The 18,606-nt window shown below is 36.7% G+C and overlaps 2 protein-coding genes across 2 annotated transcripts in view; one reads left to right on the forward strand and one right to left on the reverse strand.

Moving 5' to 3' along the window:
• atp1a2a (ATPase Na+/K+ transporting subunit alpha 2a) overlaps positions 1 to 18,606 on the forward strand; it is a 116,525-nt gene that overhangs the window by 48,918 nt on the left and 49,001 nt on the right. The gene's annotated exons all lie outside the window — the stretch shown is intronic.
• The window catches only part of LOC141343752 (cell adhesion molecule 3-like), a 30,795-nt gene continuing 13,170 nt past the window's right edge, over positions 982 to 18,606 (reverse strand). Inside the window, exons 2-7 of the mRNA XM_073848388.1 lie at positions 17,572 to 17,721; positions 12,132 to 12,284; positions 7,657 to 7,794; positions 7,390 to 7,560; positions 3,213 to 3,303; positions 982 to 1,162 (exon numbers count right to left, since the gene is read on the reverse strand). Coding sequence (XP_073704489.1) covers positions 982 to 1,162; positions 3,213 to 3,303; positions 7,390 to 7,560; positions 7,657 to 7,794; positions 12,132 to 12,284; positions 17,572 to 17,721 — 884 coding nt within the window. The remainder of the gene's footprint in view (positions 1,163 to 3,212; positions 3,304 to 7,389; positions 7,561 to 7,656; positions 7,795 to 12,131; positions 12,285 to 17,571; positions 17,722 to 18,606) is intronic.

Genomic DNA, 18,606 nt, shown 5'->3' on the forward strand with positions numbered 1-18,606 from the left:
GTTTGGATCGATATATATAATACAGAAATAAATAAATATCTGAATTACAGAATAACCCCCTTTTATCTGTGCATGGTTGTTACTAAATGTTGTTCAGTGTGAAATGTTTTGAAGTTTAAAAGTCAAGGCAATTATTGTGTTGTCATGGTTGATCATTGCGGTCTTTTCTCAGAGCACTCGGGTAATCATGCCCATCCCTATCTCTGTCTCTCACACACACACACACACACACACACACACACACACACACACACACACACACACACACACACACACACACACACACACACACACACACACACACAGAAACCCGTAAACTGTGATCAGCAGCACAGCAGTGGCATGTTAAACCATGGTTAGGTTTGTGTATGTGCACAATGGATTACCTGTAAAGGTGTGCACTCCATTCAGCCGAGGAACAGATGATGGAGTGGCAGGGGAGGAGGAGGAGGGGGGTGAGGGAGAGGTGCGAGCAGGAACAGAGGAGGGCAGAAGAGTGAGATCAGGGAAGAGAGCGTTGGAAAGAGAGGTGGCTGGAACTTCAGGAGAAGGAGGGAGAGTGGAAGGAGCAGAAGTGAAAGAAGTCGAGGAGGTGGTAAGAGTGGTTGTGGGAAAGGTAGTGGAAGATGACGAAGATGAGGGTGGAGGAAGAGTTTCATCTTCAGTAGACGGTGAAACTGAAGTTCCAGGAGAAGAAGTAGGAAAAGCAGAGGATGAAAGGAGAGTTGAGGTGAAAATAACGAGGTCTGAATCTTGCTGGTCTTGGAAGATGAAGGAAATGACGATGAAAAATAAGATGGATGATGGATGTTGGATGGGGGGGGGAAACGGAATTGGAAAAAAAGAAAGCGTCATGCAAAAAGAGAAACAAAAAGAAAGGAAAGTAAAATTCAGAAAAAAGAGACGTGAAGGTAAACATAAAACAACAGAAGAAATAAACAATGACGAAACTCCATTCCAACCCATTCCTCGTTTGTCTCGTTAATCACCTTGTACCAGAAGGGTGTGCGTCACGTCCCCCATGCCGATCCCGTTATCAGCCTGGCACTCATAAACACCGTTATCCGACTTGTTGAGCGATTCAAAGCGTAGGAATGCACCATCCACCTTTGCCAGCGGGGGGAGCTCCCCGTCTTTTCTCCGCCACACAAACGCAGTCGGTCTGAGAGAGAGAGAGGGGGAAAGAGAGATTACATTACAAAACGGACCACATATACATCGTTTTGAAATTTCACATCAAAAGCAAAGCAGAAAGAGTCGTTTAATTGAGCAGATTGAAGGGTTTTGCAATTTGGCACACTATCAAAAGAGCTGAGGAGCACAGAGGGATGCACTGGAAAGCGGCCCAAACACAGTGAAGCTCAGTCACATGTCAAGTGAAACGAACCAGACTTGATCAAATGGGAAGGAAAACCAGGTGGTCAAACCACCAGTGCGGCGACACACCTGACCTGGAGGGTCTTACGAATGAAAATGTCCAGAAACAGGCAGCTGCTATCGTTAATACAATCAGGAATAAAAAGTGAATATCTGGGATTAGGGCCAATGATTGTGTTCAAACAGATTCAAACACTCTCTTTGTTTTCCATTGGTTAGCCAAACTGATAGCCCTGCCCCACCCCATATTAAATTCCTGCTATTGGTTGAGCTGTGTTGTGCTGGTCTAGTACTGGAATGAACAGAGAAATGTTTTGATAGTGCCACTGTGTTCACACTTCCTGAGGACGTCTACCTACTGCTGGGATAAAAGAAGGTATTTTAGCATCAAAAAATTACACACTTCACCTTTAAAATCCTCTCAATATGCCAAACTAACTGTGGCTTTTTCTCTGTGTGCTCATACCGTGTTCAAATCAGCGTTTCTGTGTGTGTTACAGGGATTTAGAGTACCACTGTGAGGACGCAAGCGTATCATTATTTGAGAGTGTGAATAATCCAAATAATATAATTTTTTATTGATGTTGATAGAGCAGTGAAGTTATGACTAAACTAATACCTCAGTGACTTGCAATACAGTAGGACACCAAAACAAGCAAGATATGAGAGGCAGCGTTTCACATAGAGTTGAATTCATTACAATTCAAACTGTTTCTTTGATGGCAAAGCTGAATTTTCAGCAGTCTTCAGTGTCACATGATCCTTCAGAAATCATTCTAATATGCTGATTTGGTGCTCAAGAAACATTCAATATTATCAATGTTGAAAACAGTTGTGGTGTTCTTACTGAATAAAAGCATTCATATCTTAAAGAAAGTCTTACTGACACCACATTTTTAGACAATAATTCAGGTGCACAGTCTCTGTAAATGCCGCTTCTGATACTACAGGTATCTTCTTCATATACAGCCCCACTATTTGTGCTCCCATTCCAGTAAGGAAGCGATAGAGCGTAAAAGCAAATGAGAAAATGCGACAGGGAGACAAGATGGGATGTCTAAATGGGGTTGAATAGCTCTCGGTGTGGTACTAATGGATGTCAGGAGCAATAATGAGCTGTAATGCGATCCTGCACCAGTAGAGGGTGATATTCAATTACATTAACGTTTATTTCCAGAGAGAAATATTTATGTGATATAACCAGGCTTAAGTAGCTAAAAATGTAATAAATACATCTAAAATAACAACATTTCATCCTTTAGCTTCAGAAAGGGAGTTGCTGAACTCGCTAAGTTCATAGAGCAGGGATCCTCAAATCTGGCCCACGAGATCCATTTTCCTGCAGAGTTTAGCTCTGACCCTAATCAAACACACCTGAGCATGCTAATCAGGGTTTTCAGGATCATTAGAGAATCACAGGTAAGTGAGTTTGATCAGGGTTGGAGCTAAACTCTGCAGTGCATTTGGCCCTCCAGGGTAAGATTTGTGGAACCCTGTCATAGAGGGTGTGTTTTTAAAACAAGCCTGTGTAAGGACGTCCCTCCCTATTTTTCATGTAACATCAACACAAATATCTCAGTGATACTGTCACCAAACTCTACGCATGTGTGTGTGTGTGTGTGTGTGTGTGTGTGTTAAAAAGAGAAAGGAGATCAATAGGCTGACCATTTTCAGCTTCATACATAAACCATGAATGTCATGGATGGAAATGGGAGAGAGAGAGAGAGAGAGAGAGAGAGAGAGAGAGAGTGTGTGTGTGTGTGTGTGTGTGTGTGTGTGTGTGTGTGTGTGTGTGTGTGTGTGTGTGTGTGTGTGTGTGTGTGTGTGTGTCTTACTCTGGATTTCCGTTCCCCACACACTGCAGGAAAAACTTCTCTCCTTCCCTGGGCAGGTCACTCTCAGGATGAATTAACACGCTTGGAGAAACTGAGAGACACACAAACAGATTTTTTTGTTATTTTCATGTTAATGTATTGTACAGAAGGGGCTGAATGGTATGACTAAAATCTAATCATCTAATATCACAGTGTGGCTAATATCACAGAAACTCTGCTGGAAATTCAACTGCTCATTAATGCAAGGATCTAATAATATCACGTGGTCACATGGCAGCTACTCAATGCATTTAGCCATGCAGACATGGTCAAGAAATCTGCTGAAGTTCAAACTGAGTATCAGAATGGAGAAGAAGCATGATTTAAGTGACTTTGAATGTGGCATGGCTGTTGGTGCCAGGCGGACTAGTCTGAGTATTTCAGAAACTGCTGATCTACTGGGATTTTCAAACAGCCATCTCTAGGGTTTATAGAGAATGGTCAGAAAAATAGAAAATATCCAGCGAGCGGCAGTTCTGTGGGCGAAAATGCCTTGTTGATGCCAGATGTCAGAGGAGACTGGCCAGACTGGTTGAACTGATAGAAAGGTAACAGTAACTCAAATAACCACTTGTTACAACTAAGGAATGCAGAAGAGTATCTCGAACGCACAACATGTCGAATCTTGAAGTAGATGGGCTACGGCAGAAGAAGACCACACCAGGTACTCTTGTCAGCTGAGAACAGGAAATTGAGGCTACGATTCACACAGGTTCTCCAAAATTGGACAACAGAGGATTGGAAAAAGGTTGCCTGGTGTGACAAGTCTCCATTTCTGCTGTGACATTCGGATAGGGTCAGAATTTGGCGTAAAGAACATGAAAGCATGGATCTGTCCTGCCTTGTATCAATGGTTCAGGCTGCTGCTGTTGGTGTAATGGTTTGGACATTTTCTTGGCACATTTTGTGCACTTTATCACCAACTGAGCATCGTTTAAACATCAAAACCTACCCGAGTATTGTTGCTGACCATGTGTATCCCTTTATGATCACAGTGTACCCATCAAATGATACTACAACTTCTAGCAGGATAACATGCACTGTTATAAAGTTTAGATAATCTCAAACTGGTTTCTTGAATGTGAGAAATAGGAGAAATAGTTCACTATACTCAAATGGAATACAATATATATTAACCTACATATTAAAAACATACTAAAATGTTCCATAACTGTACTAAAATTGATGACTTCAAAAGTCATAATTACGAGACTAAATGTCAAAATTATGAGATACAAAGTCGAAATGACTTACAAGTCGAAATTGACTTATTGACTTTAAAACATGGACATGATAAACGGGACATTCCAGAACTTATTAATTTGGCTTAAACAGTTTGGATGACAAAGTTCAGTACAAACCTTATTAATAAATCATATAACATTTACAACAAAGCAGAATATACCCCAAAAACGCGCTGAGTTGCACGGTAGAGCGTGGCTTTTTCCTCCCTTCTCCTAAAACAGCTTACTGTTTCAGCTATTAAAATAGTTCAGTTTAGTATGTAATGGAAAAGTGATTATATTTCGTTTCGTTTTTTTGTTAAGTTAATTTAGAAAAACGTTTGGAGCATTTGTTCGTTAAATATAAGTTTGAATATTAGCTTCCAACATTATGGCAGGCAGTAAGTTGATCAGAGCCTGTTTGATCAATAGCCTTCTCAAAACAGCACGACTTGCCTAAATCTATAGATATTAAACAGTTCAAGTATATCACAATTATAGTTTAAACGTTAAACCTATATAAATGTGCACTGCAGACGATTATCCAGTCGTTTGTGCGGAGAGTGGAGGCTTATGCGCTTTACAGGACATGGAGGCGCCAGCGAGGTCACTTGCATTGGAAACATCTTAAAATACGCCGACTTTTTTGCTCATAATAGTAAGAGACAGAGTAATGATGCGCTTTTCAGCCGTCTCATTCTTGAACAGGAGCGCTTTACAATGGTGAACCGAAACTCAGTGAATAGCCTTGGCCTATTTGCTTTACAGACAAGATAAAAAATAAATAAATAAATAAATATATATATATATATATATATAACTTGTCTGTAAACTTTATATGCTTTATTAATAAGGTGTGTACTGAACTTGGTCATCCAAACTGTTTTCAGCTAAGAAAATTTGTTCTGGAATATCCCGTTTAGACCACTAGCTGTCTTATCTCATAATTTCTACTTTTTCATTTAAAAAAGTCATTAAAAATGAGGTACCGCCAAGTGCGTTAGTGCGTATGTTGGTACGTCACGTTTATATTTATTATTAATGAATGACAGGTCATTTTGTAGTGATTTACGTCACTATTATATGTTTAATCAATTTTATGCAAATTTGGATGTTTTCGGCCTTGCCATTGGCCAAAAATTAACGTCTTTACACGAAATAACGCCTGTAGACGCAATTACGTGTACACGCGTTATACTGTCTGTACACGTAACGTGTAAAGACATTTTTAATAATTCGGCCTTCCATATCAAAGTAACGCGAGAGCGTTTCGAGAACAGCCGGCTTACTCAGCCAGCACAGCATTTCAGAAGGGACTGCGCCAGGCTGTGATGAAGTCACAGCTTCTCATGACTGGCCACATTCACCACATGACGATGATCACGCGTGTTTCGTGCATAACAAATCAATTTGCATGCCATTTCGTAAATAGTTTACGATCTTTTGACTGCAGTACATTTTTTTCCCTTAAATTCTTTATATTGGATTTGTGCATAAGTTTATTATTGTAATTTTTCATACAGACCACTTATAGTATTCAGCTGCATATTTAAGTAATATTTTTTATGGAATAACTAAAATGTCACAGACATTTAATGTAATGTGGTCAACACTGATTGATGCTGAAATCTGTAGTTGCTGCTTCACTTGCATGTGCTGCATTTCTTCCAGCAAAAAAGGTATTTCTATAGCTTCCAGTTCATCTGCAATAAAGTAGGCAAACGCCATGTGATCTGCCATGTTTGAGGAAGCAACGAGATCCCCAACTTGTCCGACTTGACGGCTCCGTTTTCAGCTCCTCCCCGACTGCTTTGGGCTAATCTCGCCGATCGGTCTGCGCAGCGCAGCATGAGCTCGAACACACCTTATTCAAATTGTGATTCTCTCGCGAGACCTCTGGATTTCCAGGGTATATTTTTGGCTATTGCTACAAACATTCCCATGCTACTTAAGACTGGTTTTGTAGTCCAAGGTCACAAATAAATATATTTTTTTAACTTCACTTTAAAAAAAAAGAAAAAATCAAAAAGATATTTTTAAAAAACAATAGAATAAAATGCCAAATTTATTTAAATAATTTTCATAAGAAATTTAGGGGTTAGGATTCTGGATCCTCCCATTTGCAAGTACAGAGTAAATTATGATATATTTTAAATATTATTTTGGGTTTCAATAGATTAAAAAATGATCTTAGTAAACATCTAAGATGTGAATAATTAAATGCTTTTTAAAGCAATTCTGTAGAAAGACGTGTGTGTGTGTGTGTGTGTGTGTGTGTGTGTGTGTGTGTGTGTGTGTGTGTGTGTGTGTGTGTGTGTGTGTGTGTGTGTGTGTGTGTGTGTGTGTGTGTGTGTGTGTGTGGTGTGTGTGTGGGGTGTGTGTGGGGGGGGGTGTGTGTGTGTGTGTGTGTGTGTGTGTGTGTGTGTGTGTGTGTGTGTGTGTCTTTATATTGAGCTTAATGTATGCCAACCAAAGGAGAAGATTATTCATAACAACTGAATGATAAGTCTGGAATCAACACCAAACAGCTGCTTCATTTTTTTTTAGCACTTGTGTTTGAACCTTCTAAACACAGTGATATATTATAACACATTCTTGACACTCAAATAAGAAGACAGTGCCAAGAACACCAAGGTCATGGTTTTGATTTCCAGGAAGTGCATGAATTGATCAAACATATACTTTTAATGCAATGTCACCAGGTTTGCATTATCCACCTTTTTCTTTAACACGGAATTAAGCCTATGGGTGAGACTTCCGGTGCATTAGCCGCTGTCGGACCCCATAAAATGATCAAATGTGCTCACTCTTACGGGAAGAAAAAGGTGGATAGCAGAACTTTGTCTGGTTGATGTTTCTAAAAATCAATAAAATAGTATAAAATAAGCTTTCTGGCTTTTGTGTGTGTGTCTTACACAAGACGCTGAGGGGCTGCTCCGTCCTCTTGTCTCCATTAGCGATGGACGGGTGATCCACCGCACAGGCGATCAAAGCATTGTTATCGTTCCTGGTGACAGTGAGGGTGAGCTCGCTGGTTACTGTGTAGGTCGGTTCATCAGGGTTGGACTCCACAACATCAGGACGCCCTACAGATGCACAAACACAAACACTGTAATTATTAAACAACAACAACAGCGTGGGTTCAAAGCAGACTTCTGACCTGACTGCGTGTGTGTTTTTACCTTGTATCTCCTCTTGATCACGGTACCAGTGTAGTTTAGCAGGAGGTTTGCTGCCTGAACTCGTGCAGGTGAGAGTAACCTTGCCACCCTCTTGAACAGCATCTTCAAAACCTGTTATCACTGGCTTACCTGGAACACCTGTGAGAAAGAAACAGATGTAGAATGCAAAACATAACATTTTCAGGTGCAATTCGAGAGGTTAGATAAAATGTAAATTAAATAAAAACAGTCCTGCTCCCTAAGTAGCAGCTCACTATTAACAACTAGCTACTTGTTAGTACGCCTGCATGGAATTTGCACCGAATGAAATCTGCTCTGCAGACTACTGTAGAATTCAAACGTCTATCATTCACACCCCCCACCCTTTGCGTGTTCTTTTATATAATAATTTGGCATATCATACGTTATTAGCTGCCAAGAAGAGTACAGTACTTTCAGCTCTGTTTAACACATTTTACCGTATTTAAATCAATTATGCAGATTTCCCCCCAAAACGGGTACAGCAAATGTGGAGAAGTGTGCAGGTTCCGCGTGGGCCTGGTCACATCAAACATGCTTACCAGGAGCGGCTGGCGCTTTTCAAAAGAGGTGAAGCACAGATGTCACTTATCAACGACAAAATGTGTATCTGGATATTTAATGATTTTGGTGTGCAACATGCTTCCCAAAATCAGGTGCTAGCAATTATCGCAAGACTGTGCTCTGCAAAATTATGTCAAGAAAGCACTAAGTTGTCCTCTTCAGCTACACGGAAAATACATGACCAACATACAGCACGACCAGTGTAGTCTGACTCATAAGCAAATGATTTTTATTAACATAAATCATTAAAAAAAAGAACTCATTTTCCATTTAAATCAAGGCTGACTGAACTTATTGTTCAGTAACTAAACTAACATTTCACTACTGATACATGTTTCAAGATAGATAGATAGATAGATCAAAGACATCAGTACACTATTAGAGAAAGTGTATTAATACATATTTGAGTGATTCTGAGAACGTAACATTAATGAATCATGATCAAATTCAAATTAGCTCTAAACATTTACGTTCAAAATTATTCAATCCTCAAAAGTCAAATTTTGCACAGAAGTGTTGATTCCTTAAACCACCAATAAACACTGCACTGTAAGTGCTTAGACGCTTCTGTCACCTCTCTATTTCAATCTTGGCCCATTCCTTGCCCGAAAAAGCTTCCAGATCACTGATAATCTTTGGTTTCCACATTGCCACTGCTTCCTTCAAATTCAACTAAATATTTTTAATGAGAATTAAATCTAGAGACTGAACAGGACACTCAAACACATTCTATGACTGGTCCCTCAACCAAGCATAAGTAGATTTGGATGTATACTTTGGGATGATTGTCCTGCAGGACAGTCCATTAATCATCAGTCTTTGCAGTAAAGGCATCACAATTATTGCCAAAATGGCCTAATACTTCAAAGAATCAATGATGTCTTTTATACAGTCATTATTTCAACTTCCTGCAAGAGTAAAACACCCCCATAACTGACTGGCCTGCCTCCATGTTTGACAATGGAGATGGTGTTCTTCTGCTTATAAGATTTTTTTTTTTTTTTTTTTGCAGATATACCACTGATCCATAGGTCCGAAAAGTTCCAGTTTGGTCACATCACTCCATAAAACATTCTTCCAGAACATGTTCAAGTCTGCCTTTTTTATGTTCTTCTTGGTCAAGAGTGGCATTGGGCAAGATGCCCCAGCACGAAGGCCATACTTGTCTAGAGTTCTTCTTATACTCTGCATTAAAATGTTTTTCCACCTTTCATTGATTCATCTCAATGAGTCAAGTCTTTGGCTGTACATTGCAGGTATTTCTAAGTTGCTCTGATTAAATTTATGATGATATTGTGGTTTTTCTTCAACAGCCTCAAAAGGTTTTGTGGTACAACATATTTTAAGCTAAGGAATAAGGCTGCCAGCTGTGTCTCTGGGAACTTTTAATGTCTTGGAAATCTTCATGTAGACCCATAATGTAATGAAACTAATCTTCTATATAGCTTTTAATTAAGCTCTGATGCCATTTTTGCTACTCAACTTCAGCACATGCATGGGCTAAGTTTATATTTGTGTAACAGCTCAAGCTAATTCTGTTTTTAATAGATTTTCTAAAGGCTTAGTTGTGTTTTAAGACAATTTTGTTTCCCACCATGCAAATAAGTGACTTAAAAACAGCAATGTTGAATAGGGGTTTTTATTATATTAGGGGTTTTTATTTACATTATATATTGACATTAGCCCTTTAAATATGCCAATAAACTTATATATTTTTTAATAAATTCCTGGATCTTCAGAAAAGCTTGTATTTGTAAAGTATACTGAAGTCTCTGAGGGGTTGAATAATTTTGATTGCAGCTCTAGATGTTTCAAAATAAATAGATTGTTTTAAAAAATTACAATGTTAAATGACTAGATTCTAAACTTAATTGATAAAAAAATAAATACTTTACAACAGCAACTAACTATGTCTGTCTTCGGGCTGTGTTTGATTGAATGAAAGGAGTGTTTTAATTTTCTAATGGAGTCAGATGCATCACCATTTCCATGAACATTTGTGGCTAAAACACCACTTGGAGAGCTCTCAAAATCATCTAATAGAAAAAAGCATTGCTTTCAGATGGCACAGAAATATATTAATTGAAAGGCCATTAAACAAACAGATTTTTTCTCATGCTAAATGCACCCATGATAGTCTCATAGACTTTCAGTGAAATCCAAGAAGAGGAATGAGGAATAAGCTAAATTTAGGGTTAATTCAGGATGACTAGGCCTGAATTAGTGCCCCAATTCATCCTACAGTGGTGTGAAAAAGTGTCCTGATTTTAAATTTTTTTGCATGTTTGTCACACTTTAATGTTTCAGATCATCAAACAAATTGAAATATTAATCAAAGATAACATAAGTAAACACAACATGCAGTTTTTGAATGAAGTTTTTTATTATGAAGGGAAAACAAACTCCAAACCCACATGGCCCTGTGTGAAAAAGTGTTTGCCCCCTAAACTTAGTAACTGGTTGAGACACCCTTAGCAGCAACAACAGCATTTAAGCATTTGCGATAACTTGCAATGAGTCTGTTACAGCGCTGTGCAGGAATTTTGGCCCACTCATCTTGGCAGAATTGTTGTAATTCAGCCACATTGGAGGGTTTTCGAGCATGAACCGCCTTTTTAAGGTCATGCCACAGCATTTCAATAGGATTCAAGTCAGGACTTTGACTAGGCCACTCCAAAGTCTTCATTTTGTTTTTCTTTAGCCATTCAGAGGTGGATTTGCTGGTGTGTTTTGGATCATTGTCGTGCTGCAGAACCCAAGTTCGCTTCAGCTTGAGGTCACAAACAGATGGACGGACATTGTCCTTCAGGATTTTATTGGTAGACAGCAGAATTCATGGTTCCATTTATCACAGCAAGTCTTCCAGGTCCAGAAGCAGCAAAACAGCCCCAGACCATCACACTACCACCACCATATTTTACTGTTGGTATGATGTTCTTTTTCTGGAATGCTGTGTTAGTTTTACGCCAGATGTAATGGGACACACACCTTCCAAAAAGTTCAACTTTTGTCTCGTCAGTCCACAGAGTATTTTCCCAAAAGTCTTGGGGATCATCAAAATGTTTTCTGGCAAAACTCAGACAAGCCTTTATGTTCTTTTTGCTCAGCAGTGGTTTTCGTCTTGGAACTCTGCCATGCAGGCCATTTCTACCCAGTCTCTTTCTTATGGTGGAGTCATGAACACTGACCTTAACTGAGGCAAGAGAGGCCTGCAGTTCTTTAGATGTTGTTGTGGGGTCTTTTGTGACCTCTTGGATGAGTCGTCGCTGCGGTCTTGGGGTAATTTTGGTTGTCCAGCCACTCCTGGGAAGGTTCGCCACTGTTCCATGTTTTCGCTATTTGTGGATAATGGCTCTTACTGTGGTTCGCTGGAGTCCCAAAGCTTTAGAAATGGCTTTATAACTTTTTCCAGACTGATAGATCTCAATTACTTTCTTTCTCATTTGTTCCTGAATTTCTTTGGATCTCAACGTGATGTGTAGCTTTTGAGGGTCTTTTTGTCTACTTCACTTTTCCAGGCAGGTCCTATTTAAGTGATTGATTGCAAACAGGTGTGGCAGTAATCAGTCCTGGGTGTGGCTAGAGAAACTGAACTCAGGTGTGATAAACCACAGTTACGTTTTAACAGGGAGGCGGGGCCAACACTTTTTCACATAGGGCCATGTGAGTTTGGATTTTGTTTTCCCTTCATAAAAAACCCTTCATTTAAAAACTGCATGTTGTGTTTACTTGTGTTATCTTTGATTAATATTTAAATTTGTTTGATGATCTGAAACATTAAAGTGTGACAAACATGCAAAAAAATTAAAAATCAGGAACGGGGCCACACTTTTTCACACCACTTTACATCAATAGCAATTTTCAACTTAAAATGCAGACTCACACATACATACCAAGTACAGTAACTGTGGCACGTGCAGTCCGTACAGGCATGGTGAAAATTGAACAGGTGTACTCTCCATCATCTGACAGCTGAACGTCCGAGATGGTGATTATCAGCTCTGTGCCCGTGGACTTTACCAACTGGATACGGTTATCTCTCAGTGCTGCAAAAGACAGAGCAGATAAGAATAATGCATACACTACATAGGTGTCATATGCTACAATTTTTAGCATTTTATTTTCCCCCCTGAAGTCCACTGATAACGTTAGTCAAGGTGTTTGGCACCCAAACCATTGTGATTTAGATTTATGTGATTACTTTCCACCATCCTTCTCCTTTTTTTTTTTTTTTTTTGCTGTATCGGGCTTGTTTTTTGTAGTTAAAAAAGGGGAAAAAAGCATTTTTATGTGCATAAACCTGATTCGCACTACATTAATTTGAAATTAATTACAATTATTTTGCGGTGTAAAAGGTCACTAATTTCCGCTTACTCTATCCTCATCTAGGAAACCATGTGACATTTACTTTGTCTTGAACAGTGAACTAAGTCCAAAGGTCAGATCAGATTTCAAAGCAGTTTTTTGTGCATTATTCAGAAAGTGACGTTTATGTAACATCATACAGGGTGTGCAACATCGTCTGAATACATTCATTTTCGCTTACTCTTTCCTCATCTAAACCACGTGATGTTCACTATGTCATGAATAGTGAACGAGTCAGCACTTTTGACTCCGTATACTGTATGCATGAATGCATAAAATGCCTCTGTTCTCTTACAGATCTTGTGGGTTCAGCACCACAGCGGGATGACAGACACGAGTAAAGGCAAAGTTTTCAGTTTTCTGTGCTCTCTTTCCAGTGACAGCTACTCTCCGTTGTTGTATGAGAAAGTGTCTTGGCTTCAAGCTGATTCTGACATTATTACTATAGCAACCCATGTAGATACACTGGATATTGACTACACAGATTTCAGCAGACAAAATGACAGTGCACACAGTCAATCCAAAGATTAGATGTGTGCAACCAAGCCTTGGTAATTAACAAACTGTGCATTAAGGAATTGTCTATGCAAATGATCTCTGGTCTGATTGGCTAGAACTGTTGTTGATCATCCGAGCAAGCCAAACAATGAACACTTATCTTTTATCAAAAGGGAAAAAAATGTGTTAAAGAATAAGACAAAATTTAAAAAGTAAAGCATGGCGGTATGCTTAAGCTCATCTACACTCTTAAAAATAAAGGTGCCATAAAAGGTACTTCAAGTGATGCCATAGATAGAAGAACCATTTTTGGTTCCACAAAGAACCATTCAGTCAAGGGTTCTTTAAAGAACCATCTCTTCCTTACCTTTTTATAATCTGAAGAACCTTCTTTCACCACAAAGAACCTTTTGTGAAACAAAAAGGTTCTTCAGATGTTAAAGGTTCTTTATGGAACCATTTAGACAAAAAAAGGTTCTTCTATGGCATCTATGGCATATGTTTGAGAGTGTATATGCTAATGCACTATACTAAATGTTCACCTTAACATTTTTACACATTTAAATATAGCCACTGTCTTGTTCTGTAATATGCTGTAATATTATTTATTAATATTTATGAACTGGATTTAACCATTTAACTTTTTTTGTTTAATTTTAATAATTAACTTTTTTTAAGTTTTACAGATTGATTTAGTTTTTAAAATTTCTATTAGCTTTCTATTTTTAACTTTCAGTTCATTTTTAGTAATTTTAGTACTTTAACAAACCATTTTCTTTTAAAACAACAATTCTAATTTTCATTTAAGTTTTTTCATTTAACATTCAAATTTTTGTTTAATCTAATATTCATATTATGTTTAGCTTTATTTCAATTAAGAAAAACTATTTATAGTTTTAGTTAACAATAACAACAGGTGAAATAGTTTTCTTCAGGAACAAATGGAACAAAAATATCCATGATTTATCATCAGTAAACGTTAAACTTAAAACTTAAAAACCTAAATTAAAAACATAAATGTTTTTAAATAAGAAAGTTTTTTTTAAAGTACTAAAATTACTAAAAATGAACTATAAGCTAAATAGAAATAAAACTATAAACTTTAAACTACATAAAAATGACAAAACTATCATTAAAAGTTTAAAAAAGTAAATTACTAAAATGTTAATTAAAACTGAAAATAGCAAAATGAAAATTTTTAAGTTCAAAATTTTCATCTAACACTGATATTTTATTTTGTTTTAGCTTAATTTCAATTAACAAAAATAATTTATAGTTTTATTTAACAATAACAACACTGTTCTCTTCCAGTATATGGAGCAAAGATATTGATGACTGATCATCAATAAACTTTAAACTTCAAAAACTTTAACGAAAATTAGAAATTACTGAAGTACAAAAATGACTAAAAAAATAAATGAAATAAAAATGAAAGCTTCATAGAAATAAACCTAAACTAATTAATATCAGTAAAACTTAAAGTAAATTACTCAAATTAAAATAAAAACTGAAAAAAAAAATATTTTTTTTAGTTTAAGTGTTTCATCTAACATTTTATTGTTTCAGCTTTATTTCAATTAACAAAAACAATTAATAGTTTTAATTATGGAACAAAAATATTGATGACTTGTCATCAATAAACTTTAAATAAGCTTGAAATAAAAATGATAATTATTCTGGAAAAATAAAATGGATAAAATGAACTGAAGCTTAATAGAAATAAAACTAAACTAATAAAAATCAGTAAAACTTAAAAAATAGTAAATTACTCAATTTTTTTTCATCTAACATCACTATTTTAAGTAGTTTCAGATTTATTTCAATTAACAAAAACAATCAATAGTTTTTAATAACAATAACAACAATGTTTTCTTCTGGCAAAATGGAACAAAAATATTGATGACTCATCCTGCACTAAACCTATTTTTATCCAATCACATTCTCTGTAGAATAAGCCCCTCCCCATCCCTGGCTAAACAGGCTGGCAGTGTTTAGGAAAACTTGTTTGAAAAGTTAATATTTTTGCTAATGGTGCAGAAATTACACTCTTCACCTTTGAACAAAAGGAGAACTGTCTAACACAGATTTACAGTACATGTGTGTGTGCTTCATGGTTTATCAGTAAGTGAAGGGCACTTAATTTGTCTTCATCAGCTGCTGTTCCTCTGTCCTCCATCCTGCTCTTTCATGCACACACTCCTCCTTTGTCATTCCTCCCTTTATCTCTCTTCGCTCATCCACTCATCCATCGTTCCTCCACACTTATCTGTTAATCTCTTTTCACTAATGCGTATGTGTGTCTCCTGTTATCCTTTATCCTGTGCTCTCTCTTATTTCCACACACACTAAAACATTTTCTCAAACAGTATTTTTGATTTCCTTTCCAAACATCTAAACATCCTTTCAGATAAATCGAGTTTATATCAACCAAATTGGCTGGATTTAAACCTAAAGCAATAGGGAAAGAAATATACTTAATTGGAAATTTTTACCTTGCACAATTTTGCTAATATGCATTGATCCACATTAAAAAGTCACTTTAAAATACTACTTTATATAGTTTTAAGGTTGTTTCAATACTTTTTTGTGAAAACAAAAAAAAGTGATTTTTTTTAAGTCCATCTGTGAGACTATTTCTCCCCTCCTTTCTTTTAACACTCCTTCCTTCTCGTTCAATAGACTTTTCTATTTCTGCTTTTTCATGGTGCTCTCTTGTCGCCTTCTTTTGTTTTCCTCTTTAATCAGGTCACCCCTCTATTCTCTCTCTGTCTTTCTCTCTCCATCACCTCGCTTTTTGTTATCACAGAGCCACCTGTTTGTTTTTAGGGTGATATTAATGTTTTAGAAAGGTGTCTCACGCGTTCTTTTTGTGTTTGGTGTTGAGGGACCGAGAGCTCTGCAGAAATCTCTAAGGAAGGGTCCAAGGAAAATCAATTTCCTGTTCAGACCAAAATGGTGGGTAATTGCAATCACGGACCACGGTTTTAAAAGTGACTGAGTGAAAGAGAGGTCATGAAATGTCGTTTGTTAAAATCAATGTGAATTGCCGTTTACAACCATTTTTATCGGAAACTTGACACTTTTTGTGGAAAAAGATATTCTACTAAATAAATAAATAAATGTAAAAATACTCAGATGATTAAAATTGTATGATGTGAATTCATTTTATTCACCATAACAAGAGAGAGTTAATAAACATATTGTAGCAGGACAGAATGAATGTTTGTTAAATAATGTAATAAACAATGCCTAAATAATGTAATGTTAATGAGACCTGATTAAAAATAAAAATTTTTAGAATAGAAACTCACTTTTTATTTCTCTGAATTGCATGACATAAACTTACAATTGTGAGAAATTTTCTCAGAATTGTGATACAAACATAGTTGCAAGTTATAAAGTAAGAAGTATGATATAACCTCGCAATTCTGAGAAAAAAAGTGAGAATTGCAAGATATAAACTCACAATTTGCTAGAAATATTCTCAGAATTGTGTTGCAAATTATATATTCTGAATTGGCGAGATTTAAACTTACAATTGCGAGAAATTTGATCAGAATTGTGATACAAACTCGCAATTCTGACTTTTTTTCTCAGAATTGGTTGATATAAACTCGCAATTGTGAGTTATAAAGTCAGAATTGCAAGACATAAACTCGCAATTCTGACTTTTTTACTCAGAATTGTGAGATATAAACATGCAGCTGCAAGTTATAAAGTCAGAGCTGCGATATAAACTCGCAATTCTGAGAAATTAAGTTTGGTTGATATAAACTCGCAATTGTGAGTTATAAAGTCAGAATTGCAAGATATAAACTCACAATTATGACTTTTTTTTAAAAATTGCATGATATTAACTTACAATTATGAGTTATAAAGTCAGTATAGCAAGATATAAACTTACAATTGCAAAAAATAAAGTAACTATTGCGCAATTCTGACTTTTTTCTCAGTGATATAAACTAAATTGTGAGTTACTTAATTGTGAGAATTTTTTCTCGCAATTGCAAGTTTACAGTACCTTGCAATTCTGTTTTTTTTTTCTCTAGTAATTCTGACTTTTTTCTCAGAAATGTGATATATAAACTTTTTTATATAAAGTTTTGAGGGGAAAAAAGCTGATATGTGCTCAGAATTGTGACTTTATTTCTCGGATTTTAGATTTTATTTCTCAGAATTGCGAGTTAATATCATGCAATTCTGACTTTATAACTCACAGTTGTGAGTTAATATCATGCAATTCTGACTTCATTTCACAGAATTGCAAGTTTATATCTCACAGTTCTGACTTTATAACTTACAATTGCGAGTTTATATTTCACGATTCTGAGCTAAAAAGTCACAATTGCCTTTTCTTATTTTTTATTGAGTGGAAGAAACGGGCTTCCATACATACAGGCTTGGGAAAACATGAGGATGACTAAATAAAGACAGAATCATCATTTTCCTTTTAAAATAGCTGAAGCTCACCTCTCTTTTCTCCAAAGTACAGGGTTTGCTGAGCTGTGTTAGACCACTGGAGAGAGGAGTTATCGTTTTCCTTCACACTGCAGGTCAGGGTCACCACCCCACCCACTGCCACCGTCTCATCTTGGGTCACTGGCTGGAAGGGGTCATCATCTGAGCAACAGGACAGAGATAAATGAGAAACTATTAGAGGCGAAAAGGCACAAAACAAGATGACATCATAAAATGAGCTATAGTTAGAGACAGAGGAGGAGACAGGGAGAAAATGAGAGCGAGACTTAGGTGAAAATTAGATGCTTCGTCCCCATCATCATGATCTTTGAGTGCAGTGCTGTGTTTTTCTTGCAGAAATAAAAAAATGAAAATGGCATCGTTAACGTTGCCTGCACCTCATGCTGAGAGAGTCGCCAGAGAAGGAAATTGAAGACCAGGAAGCGCAAGAAAAGAGAGAATAAGGAAGCTGAACAGGTATGATAATTAAAACGTTGACTGACGTCTCCGAGATTCTAAAGAAATGTAACATATCATACGAGAAAATATGTAATTAGTGCTGCTTGCTAAAGCTCATATCTCACTTGTGCTTATATATGGAATAAGACATTTAAAAAAACTCGAAGTATTACATTTCAACATGTAACTTATCCTACATCATTTCTGATACATGCATGAATAATACATCAAATGATGTGGCCTGTGCTATTACTTTTTTTGCTATCACACAATTCAGTGTGGTTCTCACGTACAGGAGCAAGAAGACATATACTTAAGGAGCAATCATAGGATCAGATTATCATAGAGACTTCAAAAGCCAGAAAAGCATAGCACCTACATAACAACACCCTGACAGACACCAGAAGGGGTGGACGATGTGCCAAAAAAATATCATATCACTTTTTTCTTTTCTTTTTTTTTTAGGAAAATCACGATTCATGATTTTATCACGAGTCTTTGTCATGTTGAGTTTACTATTTTGAAAGTTTTCTGAGCAGTACAGCCTAACTAATTTTCCTATTTTAAAAACAAAGCCTGATAAGATAA

The sequence above is a fragment of the Garra rufa genome, chromosome 10 (assembly GCF_049309525.1).
Source record: "Garra rufa chromosome 10, GarRuf1.0, whole genome shotgun sequence".
In the NCBI taxonomy this organism is placed as follows: Eukaryota; Metazoa; Chordata; class Actinopteri; order Cypriniformes; family Cyprinidae; genus Garra; species Garra rufa.